General features: G+C 39.0%; 1 protein-coding gene across 1 annotated transcript in view; it reads left to right on the forward strand.

The window, feature by feature from the left end:
• Positions 1 to 10923: 10923 nt before the first annotated feature.
• TRPC6 (transient receptor potential cation channel subfamily C member 6) overlaps positions 10924 to 15155 on the forward strand; it is a 77154-nt gene continuing 72922 nt past the window's right edge. Inside the window, exons 1-2 of the mRNA XM_030457522.1 lie at positions 10924 to 11064; positions 11953 to 11957. Of these exons, the coding sequence (XP_030313382.1) occupies positions 10924 to 11064; positions 11953 to 11957 (146 nt within the window). The remainder of the gene's footprint in view (positions 11065 to 11952; positions 11958 to 15155) is intronic.

The following is a 15155-nucleotide window of genomic DNA, read 5'->3' on the forward strand; positions in this document are numbered from 1 at the left end:
TTTGTGCATTTTATGAGCTGAAAGAACTATGTAGGCACTCCTGTCCAAATCATTGAGTTCCAGAGTGCCATAAAATAAAGACAATTTATAATACTGAAAAAAATGTCAGGCACTAGTAAAAAGTGTGTAAATTGATTGCTGTTTGATGCTTGTTTAGGTTGATTTCCCAAACCTACACTGCAAGGAAAAAACTTGTTTGATAACATGTACTTGAAATTATATCTACATAAGCTTCTGTAATTACACTTCTGCAGAGAAGGAAACAGCTGACTAACTACTATGCCAAAAGCCAAAAAAATTGATGCAAAATCCCACTTGGGCTATTTGTGTGTCCCACGGTGAGTCTCAGAATCTCTGGAGATTTCAGGCATTCCATCTGAGAACCCAGAGATGCTAAAATTCATCTATCCTAGAAATATCATTCTCGGTTGTTTTCCTTGGCTTGAATTTAATAAACACAGTATAGAATAGATATATTTAGAAATAGATATATAAAATTGATATTTATATCTATTTAGAAATAGAATATTTAGAAAGGACTAGAGAAAAAGTCTTTATCTTCAGTGACAGTATGTGTGCCATAAAATATACAAATTACTTAAAATGTACAGCTGTATGAGTAATGTCTCTTCAGTGCTCAAATTAAGATATAAAAAATAACAAAACAAATAAAAAACAAAAAAAAACCCCTGAAATACAGACTGTTCTACAGCCTAATTAAATCTTAATTTCCAGAGTTTCAGATTAACCCAAAATCTTTCATTCTGAGAACACTTGATTCTTGTTGCAATTTTGCACAGAAATACAGACTTTCCTACAGACATCACACCACATCCTAGCCAGAATGCTGAGAGCACCCACAGGTTGCGAGTGCCCACTTCATGCCTGTGGCAGTTCTGACAGAGAAATTGTTTATTAAAATATTTTGGCAAAGAGCACAAAGAAACAAAATTTTCCAGGCCTGACACTGTACAGTATTTATCCAGTGGGACTTTATCAGGTTCATCATGGTACAATTATGATTTAGTTCTCTATTTGTAGGAGTAGAGTTAGCCTTTAAAAGAAAGGTGAATTGCCATGAAAGTGCTCAAGTCTGCAGTAACATCTGAAAAGTAGAGATAAAACTCCTTGAGAAAAGCCAGCAGTGTGTAAAACACAGTCTCCAACGTCAAAGCATGTGTTAAAACTATCCTGGTTGGCAATAAAATCTCTTTGGATGCATTTGCAGTTCTCCTGCCTTGCCAGCCTATGATTCCTTCATACCATGCCCTGCTTGCCCCATCCCCACTGCTCTGGGCATTTTTAATGTTTGTGGAGACTTTGACCAGAACCAAGGAACAGGACCTCACATCCCAGAGCCTAATGCAGGGCTGGTCATGGTGCTTCTTGCCTTTGCTCTGTTTTGGGCAAATGAATCCGAGTGGAGGAGCCCAAGGCTATTCCATGTCATGTCTGCAGCACTGCCATTACCACCCACTTTTGTAATTGATTTTTTTTATTTCTGCTGAGCACACTTTCAAGACAGCATTACCAAAACTTCCCAACATTGCATAAATAATGAATGCCTGAGGAATTTTTAAAAATGTTGTTACAGTTTAGTGAAACTGAGCAGCTGTTACAAATCTGTGCCTGTACTGAGGTCCAGTATTTCGTCTTCAGGCATGGAGGGTCATGTACATAAATGCATCACTTTTTTCCAGTACTATCAGTGGAAAAATCTTTAATGACCTTCTCTGCATAAAAAAGATAAAGAATCTCTGCGGAATCTCATTTGATCATTAGGGAACAATATGAAAAGGGGTAATATACAATTATAAATAACTATTCAAAATGTAATAATTCATACTTTCCTCTATTCCTGTCCAGGATCCTTTGACTCCCTGTTGGCTGGACATCCCATTTATATGAATCTGAGCACCTAGCTTACATGTTGGCACCTAAATTAAGATGTCAGTCTCACCTCTGTGCGAATCTGCTTTTTTATTATCCTACAATTAAAGCTTGCAGCCGACATTTAAAATATGGGAGCCCAGGTTCGATTCCCATTCTGTATTTGAGGAAGTTTACGTGTCCTGTTATGGGCATCATCTACCAGTTGGGTATTAATTTTGATTTCTCTGCTGCTCACTGAGTACAAGGGGAATAAAAGGTGAATGCCATTTTAAACCAGTAGGTCAGATTGTATAGAAGTGAGGTACTTTGATCCTAGTTTCTGGCTAAATGCTCCAGCAAATGCTTGGCTGTTCTCAGGCAGTAGAATAGCAATGACAAAAAGCACAGAAACATAACTTTTGTTATAACTTTGACTCTGTGACTGCTTTCATGGGAGAAGGAAAATACTGTAAAGAATACATTGGTCAATGAGTTACAATTGATCCTACTTTTTCAGCTTCCTGACTGATTATTATGAGAAACTGGGCTAAACAGGAACATGCCCCTTCTTGGTAGCTGATTTTGTTTGTTTGGGGTTTTTCTTTTGAATGAGGGAGTTTGTACTCAATTAAAAAAATACACTGGTTTTAATTTTGCTGTAAAATGGAAATAACTGATAACACACAGCCTTAATTTTCCATACCTATTCTCTTTGATTGTCAGATATGAAAATGACAAAATAGTGCTATTTAATAGAAAATATTGTCTAGCAAGGTATGATCTTCACTGTGATTTTTGTACTCAGTCTAAAAAATGAAAACTGTGCCAAATAACTACTCTGCACATTCCATTTAAGCCAGTATTTAAGGGGTCCCAAAAGACAATGTATTTTTTGGGGGGTTGCTATATAATGTTTATTTTCATCAGCAAAAGACTGGCTCTTAAAGCTTTCAAAACAAGCATTTTTTTTACTACCTGGCATCTTTTAAAAGAGGAATAATTAATCAATGTTAGCAATGTTTGTGCTGCCAGCTAAATGCAGAAAAGAGCAGTTCTGACACTCAAGGGATTTAACTGTTAAGATGGAAATGAATATGTTTTCATCAGGATAATATTCATAAGTGCATATTCAAAGCCTCAAAGTAAATAAATTCAAAAAGAAATTATTAGATATGCTCCTCTGAACAGAACTTGTATGAACAATGATTAATAGTATAATTTACAAATATAGAGTACACAAATTGTATGTATCATTATGAAAAACTCATGTAGGGTAATGTGAGCTCAAGGAAGTGGCCATACTAGAAACAACAAATGTATTTTTCAAAAGCATGTGTGTATCTAATGATGTAAACCAAGCATGCTATGGAATTTTCTAAGGTAGTTCAAGTATTTAAATGCTTTCAGATAACAAGTCCTCAACTTGCTTATTCCTCATTTTTAGGAACCTAGGATGGCCTTGAGCAGGAATCAAGCCTGAATTCTCTACATGCAGTAGACTACTAAAAGTGCTCATATGGATCTGTGGATTAATTCTTCTTAGATGCTGTGCCTCTCACATAAGGAATACATCTGACTTCCTGTGGTAGGAGAACTGTTTGAAAAGATTTCAAGATAAAATTGTATTTTAAATTCAATTTAAAGTTAGAATGCATGATCAAAATTTTGATATTTTCCACCAAGGAAATCTGGACAGTACTGGAAAATTTCAGTCTGATAATGGCAAAATGTTCTTTGATGTGGTGAAGAGCTCCAAAAACTTATTTTGTATTGATTTTAAAATTACTCATTTCAGCATTGTCTCAACAGAGCAAAATTATTTGTTTCATCAATTAGTACAATCCATGACATTTATTTTGCTTAATTTAGATGTATTTGTAGTGTGAAAATAACTACTTCTGGGGTAATTATCTAGGCTTCCCTAAGATGGTGGGGGGAAATTTCTGCAAATCAGCAATTTTTTAAAAGAAAACATTATGTCTACAAAACAGGAGTGATACAGCCAAAAAGACATGTTTTGTACCCTATAGTGGAAATGAAAAATCTGTGTTAAAGCACAGACTCATTTATGGAATGTGCTCTTAATTCTTGGAAATATTAAGGAAGAAAAACTTCCCATTAGGAGACTTTACCATTTCTTTTACCATCATAGTTATATGAAAATTAAAAGCAGAAAGCTTAAATCTGTCCATGATTAAGCTAATAATAGCAGTTTAAGAGATATAATATACTTCAACAATGGAAGGAAAAGTAACAGACAAATGTTATGCATCATGATGTAGTCACACCAGTGGCCTGTGACACTTAGGAATTACCAAAATAGTGTAATCGACAGGAGTATAAAGTATTTTGTGTCACTGTGGTGTCATAAATGCTGCATTTGTAAGCAATGCAACCTCTGAGGGGGATAATAATTTGATATTTCAAGAATGATCATGTTTGACAAGACCAAGCAATCTGTCAAAGCTAGCATTCTGCAACTGGCATGAATACATTCCTAAAGACAGTGCAAAATAAGGCAAACATAAAATGTTAACTCTTTTTTTTCCTTTTTTTTTTTCCTTTTTTTTTTTCCCCCCCTGAAAGTCTATTGATATGTGTCTCAAAAGCATTTCTGGATTCATGGTTAATATCCTTTTGCTTATCTTTATGAAATTTGGAGGTAATGCATTTAATAAAATAAAAATTCAGCTGTCAGTTTAGAAATGTTTTCTATACTAAAGACTGAGCTTTCACCATCTGGCAGCCCTATGGCTCCCATTTACAACACTTGTGCCATCTCAGGGATGCTCAAACCAGTGAGGCTGGCACTCATGCACTAAGGCATGAGTTTGCCTCCCAGAGGTGCACTGATTGCCAGATCTGTCATCCCAGGAGCAGAAAAATATTCCAAACAGCAGAGATGACTCCAAGCAAATAAAATCTACAGAAACACTGCATGTTTTGTATCCTGAAGTCATGCCATTTTCCCTTTAAAACAAGATTGTCTCAGTCCAATACCTGTGTAGACACCAGTAGCATCTAATGCATTTTAACACCTCATATTCCAGAGCTCTTGTTTATCAGGGTTTTAGAAAGCAAGCCCAACACTTTAAGAATAAAAGAGGTGAATAAGATCATGCCTTCTTGGGCTAATTCCTATATTAGCCAAGCAATTTCCCAAAAGAGATCAGGAACAGAAATGTTATGACATAAAACTGAAGGGAGGGAATGACATGAAAATCTTCTGAGCTCAATATCACAGTTGCTGGTTCACACACTCTTGTCATGTGCAATTTAAATTTCATAAACTACAGGTAAAATGTAATTAATGACCTGACTGTCCCATAGGGTGGCAGGACATGGAGTGACTGCTCATTGAGGTCTTAAGTAATGCTGGGTAGAACTGATTGGCAAAGCATGGCAAAGATGCCAGCATAGCTCAGACTGTTGGATGGAGGACATATATAAGCAGAGTATAGTTATCCTGGACTTGATTTTATCCAGAATGCTGGGCAGAGTTTGTCAAGTTGTGACTGTTGCAAACTGGGTTGTTTTACATTTTCTGTATCATGTCTGTTTTCTTCTCCAATATACACATATGTGTATATATAGATATACATATATTACCCATACAATGTATTGTGTTTTATAATTGGGTTCATATAATGCTACAACTTATGTATGTACACAAACTTCATCCCAGAAATCAGTATTTTGTGGTTTTTTTCCCCCTAAGATTATAATAAGCAAATAATTGTGCAAGTTTTATGATATTACTTCTATAGGAATGTACTGTGGAACTTTAAAAAAAAAAGGAAAATTATATCAGCAAATAAAGGACTATGAATGCCTTTTCTTGAGCAATCTCAGGCACATGTAATCATTGATATGTGATCACATACATGAGTTTTCTCTCAAAAGAGTTATTCAAACAAGCCCTAATTAAACTAGAAATATGTGAATGCCAGATAAATGGAATACAAAATAATGGAATAAATGAATGTAGAGGGACCAGAGAGTCACTCATATGGGGAGGCTGCTGGTGCACCACATAACAGAGGAAAGCCTGTGGTCCTTAGATGAAGCTGTTTCAGGTGGCACATCCCTTCAGGCAACACTGTATTTTTTTCTTTACTCACTTTTCCCTGATTTCCAAACAAAACAGATCAAACCAATCATCTGCATCAAGAACACAGAGAAACAGGGTGACAGAACTACACTGTAAATACCTAAAATACAGGCCTGCCTGCAGGAGCCAGCAGGGGAATTCTCTCTGTTGGTTGGCAAATGTATAGCATCAAAAAACAAATAAAAGGACATGTCTGAGTTCAAAGACTGTCTGAGCTTGATGCCAGCTGAGAATTCATCATGTTTTATGTTTTCTCTGCAACACTGACTCTCTAAGACCCTAGAATTGAAAGAAAAAAGAATCGACAACTAACAAAACTACTGAGTAGCAATGGTTCACTCACTTTGCTGATTATGAAAGTAAATCTTGAGTTCTGTAAGCAGGAAGAAGGAATTCCAGGAGGCATGTTACACATCTTTCACACCTCCAAGAACCCAGTGTTTCTCTGCTCCACAGCATCCTTCTCTTTCCAAGGGATGCTCACACCCACAGCAGTGGCACAGCTTAGCAGTGGCATGGGTACACTGATTGCCACTGTCATGATTTCTACTGGTGTATCTTTGACAGCATTCCCAGTGCAGAACAGAGAGCCAGGAAGCTGTGAGTGTGGGGTGTGCTGTAGAACCTCTGCCACCACAACTTAGCAGCTCACTGAACAAGACTTTGTTTCAACATGAGCAACTAAACATCAGTTTGTGCATCCCTGAAAGTTTCCAGCTACAAGTACACGTTCAGTTGTTGCTGCTGATTCCTTTTGTTCCTAAGGGGGTTTAGATTAGTCTGCAAGTGAGCAATAAAATTGCACCTATATTTTGCTGTTTAGAGATAACCTTTATGGAAGTTATTCAGCGAGTCTGAATCATGGTACTGTGCTTATTTTGTGTGGTTTCTTTTGCAGCTTTCATTGCCATGGTACCCAAGTGACTCGTAGCAGTGCATTAAGCAACGTTCCTGTCACTTGTGTGAGTTCAGTCTGTCTCTCATCCTTTCCCCTGAACGGGGAATAGGAGCTTTCAGTTTCTGTTTTTTATCCTTCTGATCATCCTTCATCCTTGAAACATCTCCATCTCTATATTTGATTGACTGAATGATGATGGAATAGTTTGTAACTTGCTGTCTGCAATAAAATCAATTAAGTCAGCTCTAAACTAACACTTCCATTTCACACTAAATACATCAGTTCATTTTAACTGAAAAGACAGATGTGTTTTCAGATTATGTAATAAAAAGAGTGCACATAAGGGAAACAGTGAGCAAAGAAATATTGCAATATTTGTATCATCAGTCACATTTATAGGTTTTTTATTTCAAAAGAATGAAAGGTTAAAATGTGTACAAGTCAGATAAAGACTCAAAAAATAGCTCTTTTGTCTAGTTTCTGTATTCACCATTATTTTAAAAAATGCAGATGGATCAGAAGTACTGCAGTGAAAATCTGATAACTTTTTCTTGAACATGTATGGTAATGTCATTGTAATTCAGTTTGCAATTTAAATGTTTAAAGAAACACTGCATAAATACCAAGAATGAGTAATTAATTAAAAATAGTATATTTTAAACACCAAATAATAAGCATACCCAGAATAATATAAAAATTGTTGGAAAGATCTGCAAGAAGTAGAATGAATAGTTAAATTCATACTCTTTGAAAGGAATCTCTTTTCTCTTATAGAAGGAAAGGGCCACTCTTTACTTCTTTCTCCCAGCATCCTGCCATCCTCAGTAATTCTCTGTAACCTCATTAGCTTTCAGATAGTTACAGACTGGATCATCATGTGCAGATTATTACTCAAAGAAGGAAATAGATCCAAGTTCACCCTATATTTTGGACTGGTCAGACACAACTGCATCAGAGGTAAGGCCCAGTCGCCTAGTGCTGCATGTTCTCACACCAAAACCAGTCACTGGAGTCTAGAGAGTTGTTAGAGTACATTGAAAAAGATTCTTTTTTTTTTCTCAATCAAGTTGTAAAGATTCACAATTTCAGCTCAGCATGTTCTGTTTTCTTTCAAGGATGATGAACATTTTTTGTTCCTATGGCTTGTTCTGCCCGATGTTTATGAAAAATCACATAGCTGTTAAACTTCCCCAAGTCGCACCAGTTCTTGATGAAGTGAAACAAAGCTGTGCCATACCACCATGGGGGGTTTCCTCAAGGTAATTCATGGATGAAAGAGCAGATAGGCATAGAAAAGAATAAACAGTTTATTTAGCACCAAACTGATTCCAAGACCATAGTATAAGTACAAGGTTTTTCAACTTTTCCCAAGATAACAGATACTTTCTCTGTTCTAGTGAAAATGTACTGTCTGGTGCCTATTCAGTTGTCTCTCTCTAAGGAATAATTTTTAAAGTTCATTTTGACAGCAGTTTTATGAAGGACCAAACACAACGGACCAAAACAACCTATATGTTTCATTGGAGTAATGACCATGACTATCACCTGAAAGAATAAAAAACAATGTGGAGAGAAGACCAAGAACTGGAAAAGTTCACAACACTGACACATTTCTTGGGTATCAAACTGTTAGAAGCAGCTGTTTATGTTTAACTTTCAATAAGAAGTCATTAAAAATAATGATGTAGGCTTCCCTGTTGAAGTTGGTTGATATTCACATGGTGTATCAGTTCTACAGCTTGGAATCTAGGAATCTGAGAGAGATACACAAGTGTCATGGGGAAGATGGGAAGTAATCCTAGGAGCATTCAGACTGTAAGAAGATGAAAAGCAGCAGAAGGGGAAAACAGAAAAAATAGTAGACCAGGCTCTGAAATCAAAGGATCTGATAACCCATCAGGTATTAGTTTTAAAAAAGAAGAATATATAACAGAGGTGATCAAGAAAGAACAGAGGAAAAAACAAAAGGACCTAGAATAGAGGATTTGTGATACCAGTCTTGTATGAAATGGAGCAGTTGAAATAAAATGGAGAAATAAACAACCCTTGCCAATATTTTGGGAAAAAAAAAGAGAAGAATTATGTCCTCCTAGCAGAGCAGGGCAAGCAGAATGAAATGATTATGCACAAGAGCAGTGTAACACATTAAAATTCCCCCATCACAAAGTGCTCTGTTACCAGCAAACAATTTTCTTGCAATAAAAATGTGAGGTATTATCAACAGCATATTTCTCAAATGCAAAGCCTGCGCAAAACTTTATAATACCTGCTTTTATAGTAATACAAAATAAGAATTAGCATGAGACCTATAAAATACACACGCTAATGTTGCTACTAAACCTCCTTTTTAAAATAAAATATTCTTTAACAGGAAAGAAATTTTTACACAGAAAGGAAAATTTCTAAAGCCCATTAGAGTGTAATTTTAAGAGCCATAACTATTAAGACAAGAGAAATTTCAAAAACTTTTTGCAGCTGTGGAATTACCTTTGACCTTTTTCTGAACATCATCTCGAGACGCAAATACTATTGTACTTCAGTGAAGTGTGGATCTCTTTATATACCTCCTTCTCTCACAGTTCTTGAGCAAAATGAGTCCCAGTGGCTCAGGCAGTTGTTAAAGCCATGGTCTGGCAAGGGCTAGTGGGGAGCATGGGCAATGTCAGGCTGCCTGCACGTTGTGCACAGAACTGTGCTGGGGTTCTCAGCACATCACCAAATTAGGGTAAGGTGTCCATGCCTGGAGAGTAAAGGGCTTTACACTATTCAAATACAAACCCTGGTAGTACTTCAAATATGTGAACGTGACAGGGGATGATGGGGAGATTTTATTTAGATGAACTCATTTCGGCCATACATTTACAACATTCAGTTATGAATATTCCCTTATGAAATAGTAAACCTATTATGTTGAATGTGAAAGGATGCCTGGAGATCATATCATTTCTTCAGTGCCTTACATTTTATCCTAAAAAAGTTCATAAGTATTTTCATATAGTTAACCTATTACAGTCTACATAAATAAAATAAGAATGTCATCAATGAGCTCTTGAGCTAAATTTTGCTAATGTGCTTTTACTGTGAAACTATTGTGTTGGGGTTGTGGGTTTGTTGTTGTTTTTGTTTTTTTTTTTTTTGTTTGTTTTTTGTTTTTTGTTTTTTGTTTTTTGTTTTTTGTTTTTTGTTTTTTGTTTTCCTTCTAAGAAAGGTGACATTTTGCCCCTGCTTTTACTTTGAAATTGTTAAAGTTGATGAAAACAAGCTCTGCTGTGAAGCAGAGGAACATCATTTGTCAAAGGACACAAGCACAGCTCCCGGTGTTATTTCCGAGCTAAAACAGAGCCCTAAGCCCAGCTCCTGCTCCTTGGACAGCGGCCGTCAGCAGCCAGCCAGCCGCTCGCCTCAAGTCCTGCCAGGCTCCGGGGGGAAGAGTTTTGCGTGATTTTTTTCAGAGGGCGTTTTATACGAAGTAGACGAAAGTGTGCATCGTCCCTGCAGAGGGTGTCTTTAGAACATTGCGCTCTTTTTGGGTATGTTTGCAGCACATGTACGCACACAGCTGCTCAGCAGGCTGCACCGCGCCAGCGCAGGTGAGACGATGACACCGCGACGGGCGCGTCCCCGGGGCGACCGCTGACGGCAGCTCCGCTAAGGCGGGAACCGGGGCGGGGCGGTAGCGGCTCGGAGCCGGCGGGACCGGGCAGGGGACGCAGGGGGGCGGTGGGACGGCGAGGGCCGCCCAGCATCCCGCGGAACCGGCCGCCCTCCCACCTCCCGCCCCCACCCTCCGCCCGGGAACGGCCGCGCCATCTGAGGCGCCGCAAACTTTACAGCCTCTGTGCCGAGCTGCGATCGCCTCCGGCGCGGCGGGCGGCAGCGGCTGACACGGTACCCGCGGCAGGGCTCGGTAGGGCTGCGGGAGCCTCGCTACTCCCCCCGCGCTGTCAGGAGACCGACCGCTGTGCCGCGCTGCTTCCGCGGCGGCCTGAGGGCGGGAGGGAGGGAGCCGCTGGGTGCCCGGGAGCCTCCGCCGCGGGACAACATGAGCCAGGCGCAGCCCTACGCCCCTCGGAAGAGCAGCTCCCCGGCGCCCGGAGCCCGGCGGAACGACAGCCAGGACTACCTGCTGCTGGATGCGGAGCCGTGCGAGGAGAGCGCCCTGCCGCCCTATGCCTTCTACCCCGTGTGAGTCTCGTCCGCCGGGCCCGCGGGTCTTTCCTCTTGTCTGCCCCCCCTGCGCGGGCGCGGAGCGGGCTGGGGTGCCGTGATGAGGGCTGACTGCCTCTGGATGGGGAGCGGAGGCGGCGGGACAGGTGCTTGCGGTGCGGAGCATCCCCGTGCCCGTGTGTCCGGTTCCTCGGCACAGAGCGTGGGACCTGCCCCGCGGCGGAGGGAGGCGAAGGGTCGGTTACCAGAGGGTGCTGTGCAGAGCGGTGCGAGGGACGCCGGGTTTAGCTAAAACTGGAGATGTCTCATGGCTTTCATATAGTTAGAGATTTTAACTTCTACAATCAGTTGCTGCCACCGAGATAGTGCACATTACAGGCGTGTTCATAAAACCATAATCCTTCTATTATCGTATTTTATCAAAGACACATAGCTTCGTGTAATTCATTGTCTAAGTTTTGTCAGATAGTAATTTAAAGTAGTTTAAAGTGGGGTGTAAGAACATATGCTATAAAAACTAAATGAAACATAAATTATAAAGGTTCTGGGAGCTGCAGTTCTTACCATCCACGTCAGTTGACATTCCCTGTTGACAGTGTCCCTTTGATTATGTGTGCTCAGCATGACTTCTATAATTACCACTTGTTAATGCTTCTGAAGAGAAGCTATCCCACAGAGGAAGAAAACAGGTATTACGCAGTGCAAGATGAATCCTAAAATCTCAGGTTATTGCCAGAAGATGTGTACTTTCTTTAGTACAAATTGTGTATATTGCTTAACTGGTAAAGTCCAGATGTCAGCCTCTTAGTTTTTGCTATTATATCTATAAGGATCTCAGTAGCCACTTCTGAACATCCTGGATATAGGAAAGCAGTAATAGCAAGGAAACTGGCAACACTCAGAGTGTTTGTGTATTTTTAAGCGGAGTTAAGAGCAACTAGAGTTTTCAGAACTCACTGCTGTTTTGCTATTCCTAAGTCTTTGTAGTAGCACTAATTCAATAGGCTAATGCAGCTATAAGAGCATGCATGATGGCAATGTGGTATACACGTGGAATTGATCAGGCACTTTGGACTTAAAGTCCATCTCAGAATATATGAATGCATCTAATGATTGATTTCCAAAGAAAAACCTCATGATGTTCAGTTCAGCTTTGCACTAACATGGCAATTCTGAAGTTCCTTTGCTATTGTACTCATTCAAAATGGTTGTGCAGCTTTGAGTGGATACATCTTGCATATGTAATTCAAAACATCTCTTAAACACTTCAGTGTCAGTGGGGTGCTGATATTTTCACTTCAGCAGTATAAGCCTGTGCTAGCAGCTTTGGGGATTGCCTCATCATCTCACAGTGGCAATAAGGAAAGCCTACAAGTTACTTTGAACACCTAGGATGGCACTAAGTGCAGGAATTTATCTCCAACTGTTTTATATCAAAGCCTTAGGTGACTGATTCTATCATACAGGTAGGTCCAGCACCCTGGAGTTTCTTCCTGATGAAAGATGTCAGTCTTTAACGGAATTGACAAAAGTTACCTGTCATGTGTGGCAGGTATAAATTTGAGGACAGTGCCCCTTCTCAGGACTGAGAAGATCCCTGCTGCTGACAGGGGTGTTTTAGTGAACAGTACTTGTTTTTTTACATGAACATCATGTTAGGCATGGGGAAGGTGTCCTTTGGGACTTCTGTGGGTATGTGGTAGGAGCCACTTCAGAGGCACCTCTAGACAATATCTACACACTGCTGCAAGGGCTGCCTTGGCTGTCAGGGATGAACACAGTGGGTATAGCTCCTCCAGAGAATAGTGATTACTAAGCACAGGTTTTGAATTTTCCAGCCTAAATTCCACTCACATCATGTTTTAGGTACATTTTGCAGATCTGCCTTTTGAGCTAGTCATTAGTTTTACTAGTGGCCTTCATATGGCCATGGACAAAATCATAATCATATGGCCTGTGTTCAGGAAGTACTGTGTCTAATCTTTGTGATCTACACACAGTAAGAACACTTTTTTTCCTTCTATTTAATGATCCTCAAATGACCAGTATTTCCTGATGCTATTATGGTAGCGAGCATTACAGGAATCTTACTTTGTATCTGTAGAGTGTCCAGAGATCCTGAGGGTTCTGCTGATGAAGGGTGTGTATAACCCTTACCTTATCTGTGTATTACAGGTAAATTATGTAAAATCAGTATATCATGTGCTTTGAATTTACTAGGGCTTAGTGTGTGTGTCTTATCAAACCATACATGGTTTGTCAGTTTTTGTTCTTTAACTGCTTCTGCAGAAATGGGACAGCTCATAGAGTTGCTTTTGTTGTCAGGTGCCATACTTTCAAGTCCTTGTGTGCATCTTCAGTGACCATTTGGTTATGAGTCTAAACCGTGGGGTCTGTGGGTCTGTCCCTCAACATCCCTCTATGCTTAAGTGTGAACACAAAAAAATAACCCTTCAGATTACATCAGTTGATATATTAAAATGTTTTAACTAAAGCTACTTAGAGTTCACTTAGAATATTTCTTGGTAGAAGCAATTGCTAGGGGCTTTTTATTATTATTATTTTTTCCATGCTAGCTGGAAGATGATAGGCATTATTTGAATGTACAAAAGTGCCCCAGGAACATCTTTTGTAATGGTGATTAATGCAGAACAGTAATACAGAGTACAGCTGATGTCCAAAAAACCCCAAAGTGTACCTCATTTTACACAGTTCTGAGAGTGACACACTTAATGGTGTAATATTGCATGTGACCTTTGCTTACAAAGTAGTTTGATACCAAGGAATAGTTTTTATCAAGTAGTAATGTGCTGCTAATACTGACATTATTGCATGTGTTCTTCTTAGATTACATTTTTCATGACTTGTTTTGTGACTGCCTTTGAGTGGTATAGTGCCTGGATAATTTAAAAAAAGGCAACCCATTTTAAGAGAACTATTTCTCATATTTGAAGCTAAAGCCCTAATCCATCCAACTACTACTTTAGTTTAGTATTTACCCCTGAGTCTTGATATACAGTCCCTTCACAGCAGCAAATAATTTTTTCTTTTCCCAGTGATTTTTCAGATGATTCATTAATTGTAAAATGGCATGGTCACCTTAAAAACCAGAATAATTATGAGCGATTAACCCAACTGGCTTGGTGCTGTGTCAGAGTTGAGCTGCAATGATTGGGTTGTTCTGTTACATTGAGGCTGAGAGAATACAGTGTGCTTAAATATTAGATTACCTGTAAACTGGAAAAAATATTTGAAATACTGACCTGTCAGTGCTAACTATGAGTATTGAGAGACCTGAAAGACTTACTCATGTATTTGAGGCTTTCTTTGAATTTCAGTACTTGTATTTACCAATGTATACCATGCAGAATGAGTATGAATTCAGTACCCATCTTTCTGGGGAGCAGCTTTACTGTATCCCAGCAAGCTGGGATCTTTGTTGCAAGTAAGACTCCAGCAAGATACCTGGGGCTCAGCCACACCAAACAGGGTCATGCAATCTTTTGACAGCAAGTGGGCTACCTTTATATATGCTGTGATGCAAAATGTAATTCTAATGGGATTTTGTGCTGAAAAATAATACTTTTCTTTTGATTGCAAAACCTTTTGTAGATTTAGGATCATAGATTTCCTTTTGTGTAGGAAAACACACTTCAGGCTACCTGCAGAATTTGTAACTAAATGGTTTCTAAAAGACAATGCTACTTTTTTATACTTCCATTGTTTATTAGAAACTATGTCCAGGTAAACTCTTTCTAATAGTCCTCTTCCATCTGATCATTGAGTCTTGCCTTTAATCTATCAAAAGTACATTTTGACATACATATCAGGAGATTGTTTCCTGATGTGGAATGTTGGATGCTGTATTTTTCCCTGATATTTAAGTATTTAATTAGTAAAGAACCCTATTTTGTAGTTTAAAATAGGACAGAAAGTGCATTTTAAGGTCTAACTTCAACCCTGAGTGCTGATGTGAAAGCGATAGGACTTGTATTGAAAAAAAATGTTTTTGAAGAACAAATAGGTAATGTGCTAAGTGAGAATCCACTAATTCAATCAGGTATCTGGTTAGGTTGTATATTTATACTTTGAAATGTTTTGAATCAT

The sequence above is a fragment of the Calypte anna genome, chromosome 1 (assembly GCF_003957555.1).
Source record: "Calypte anna isolate BGI_N300 chromosome 1, bCalAnn1_v1.p, whole genome shotgun sequence".
NCBI lineage: Eukaryota > Metazoa > Chordata > Aves > Apodiformes > Trochilidae > Calypte > Calypte anna.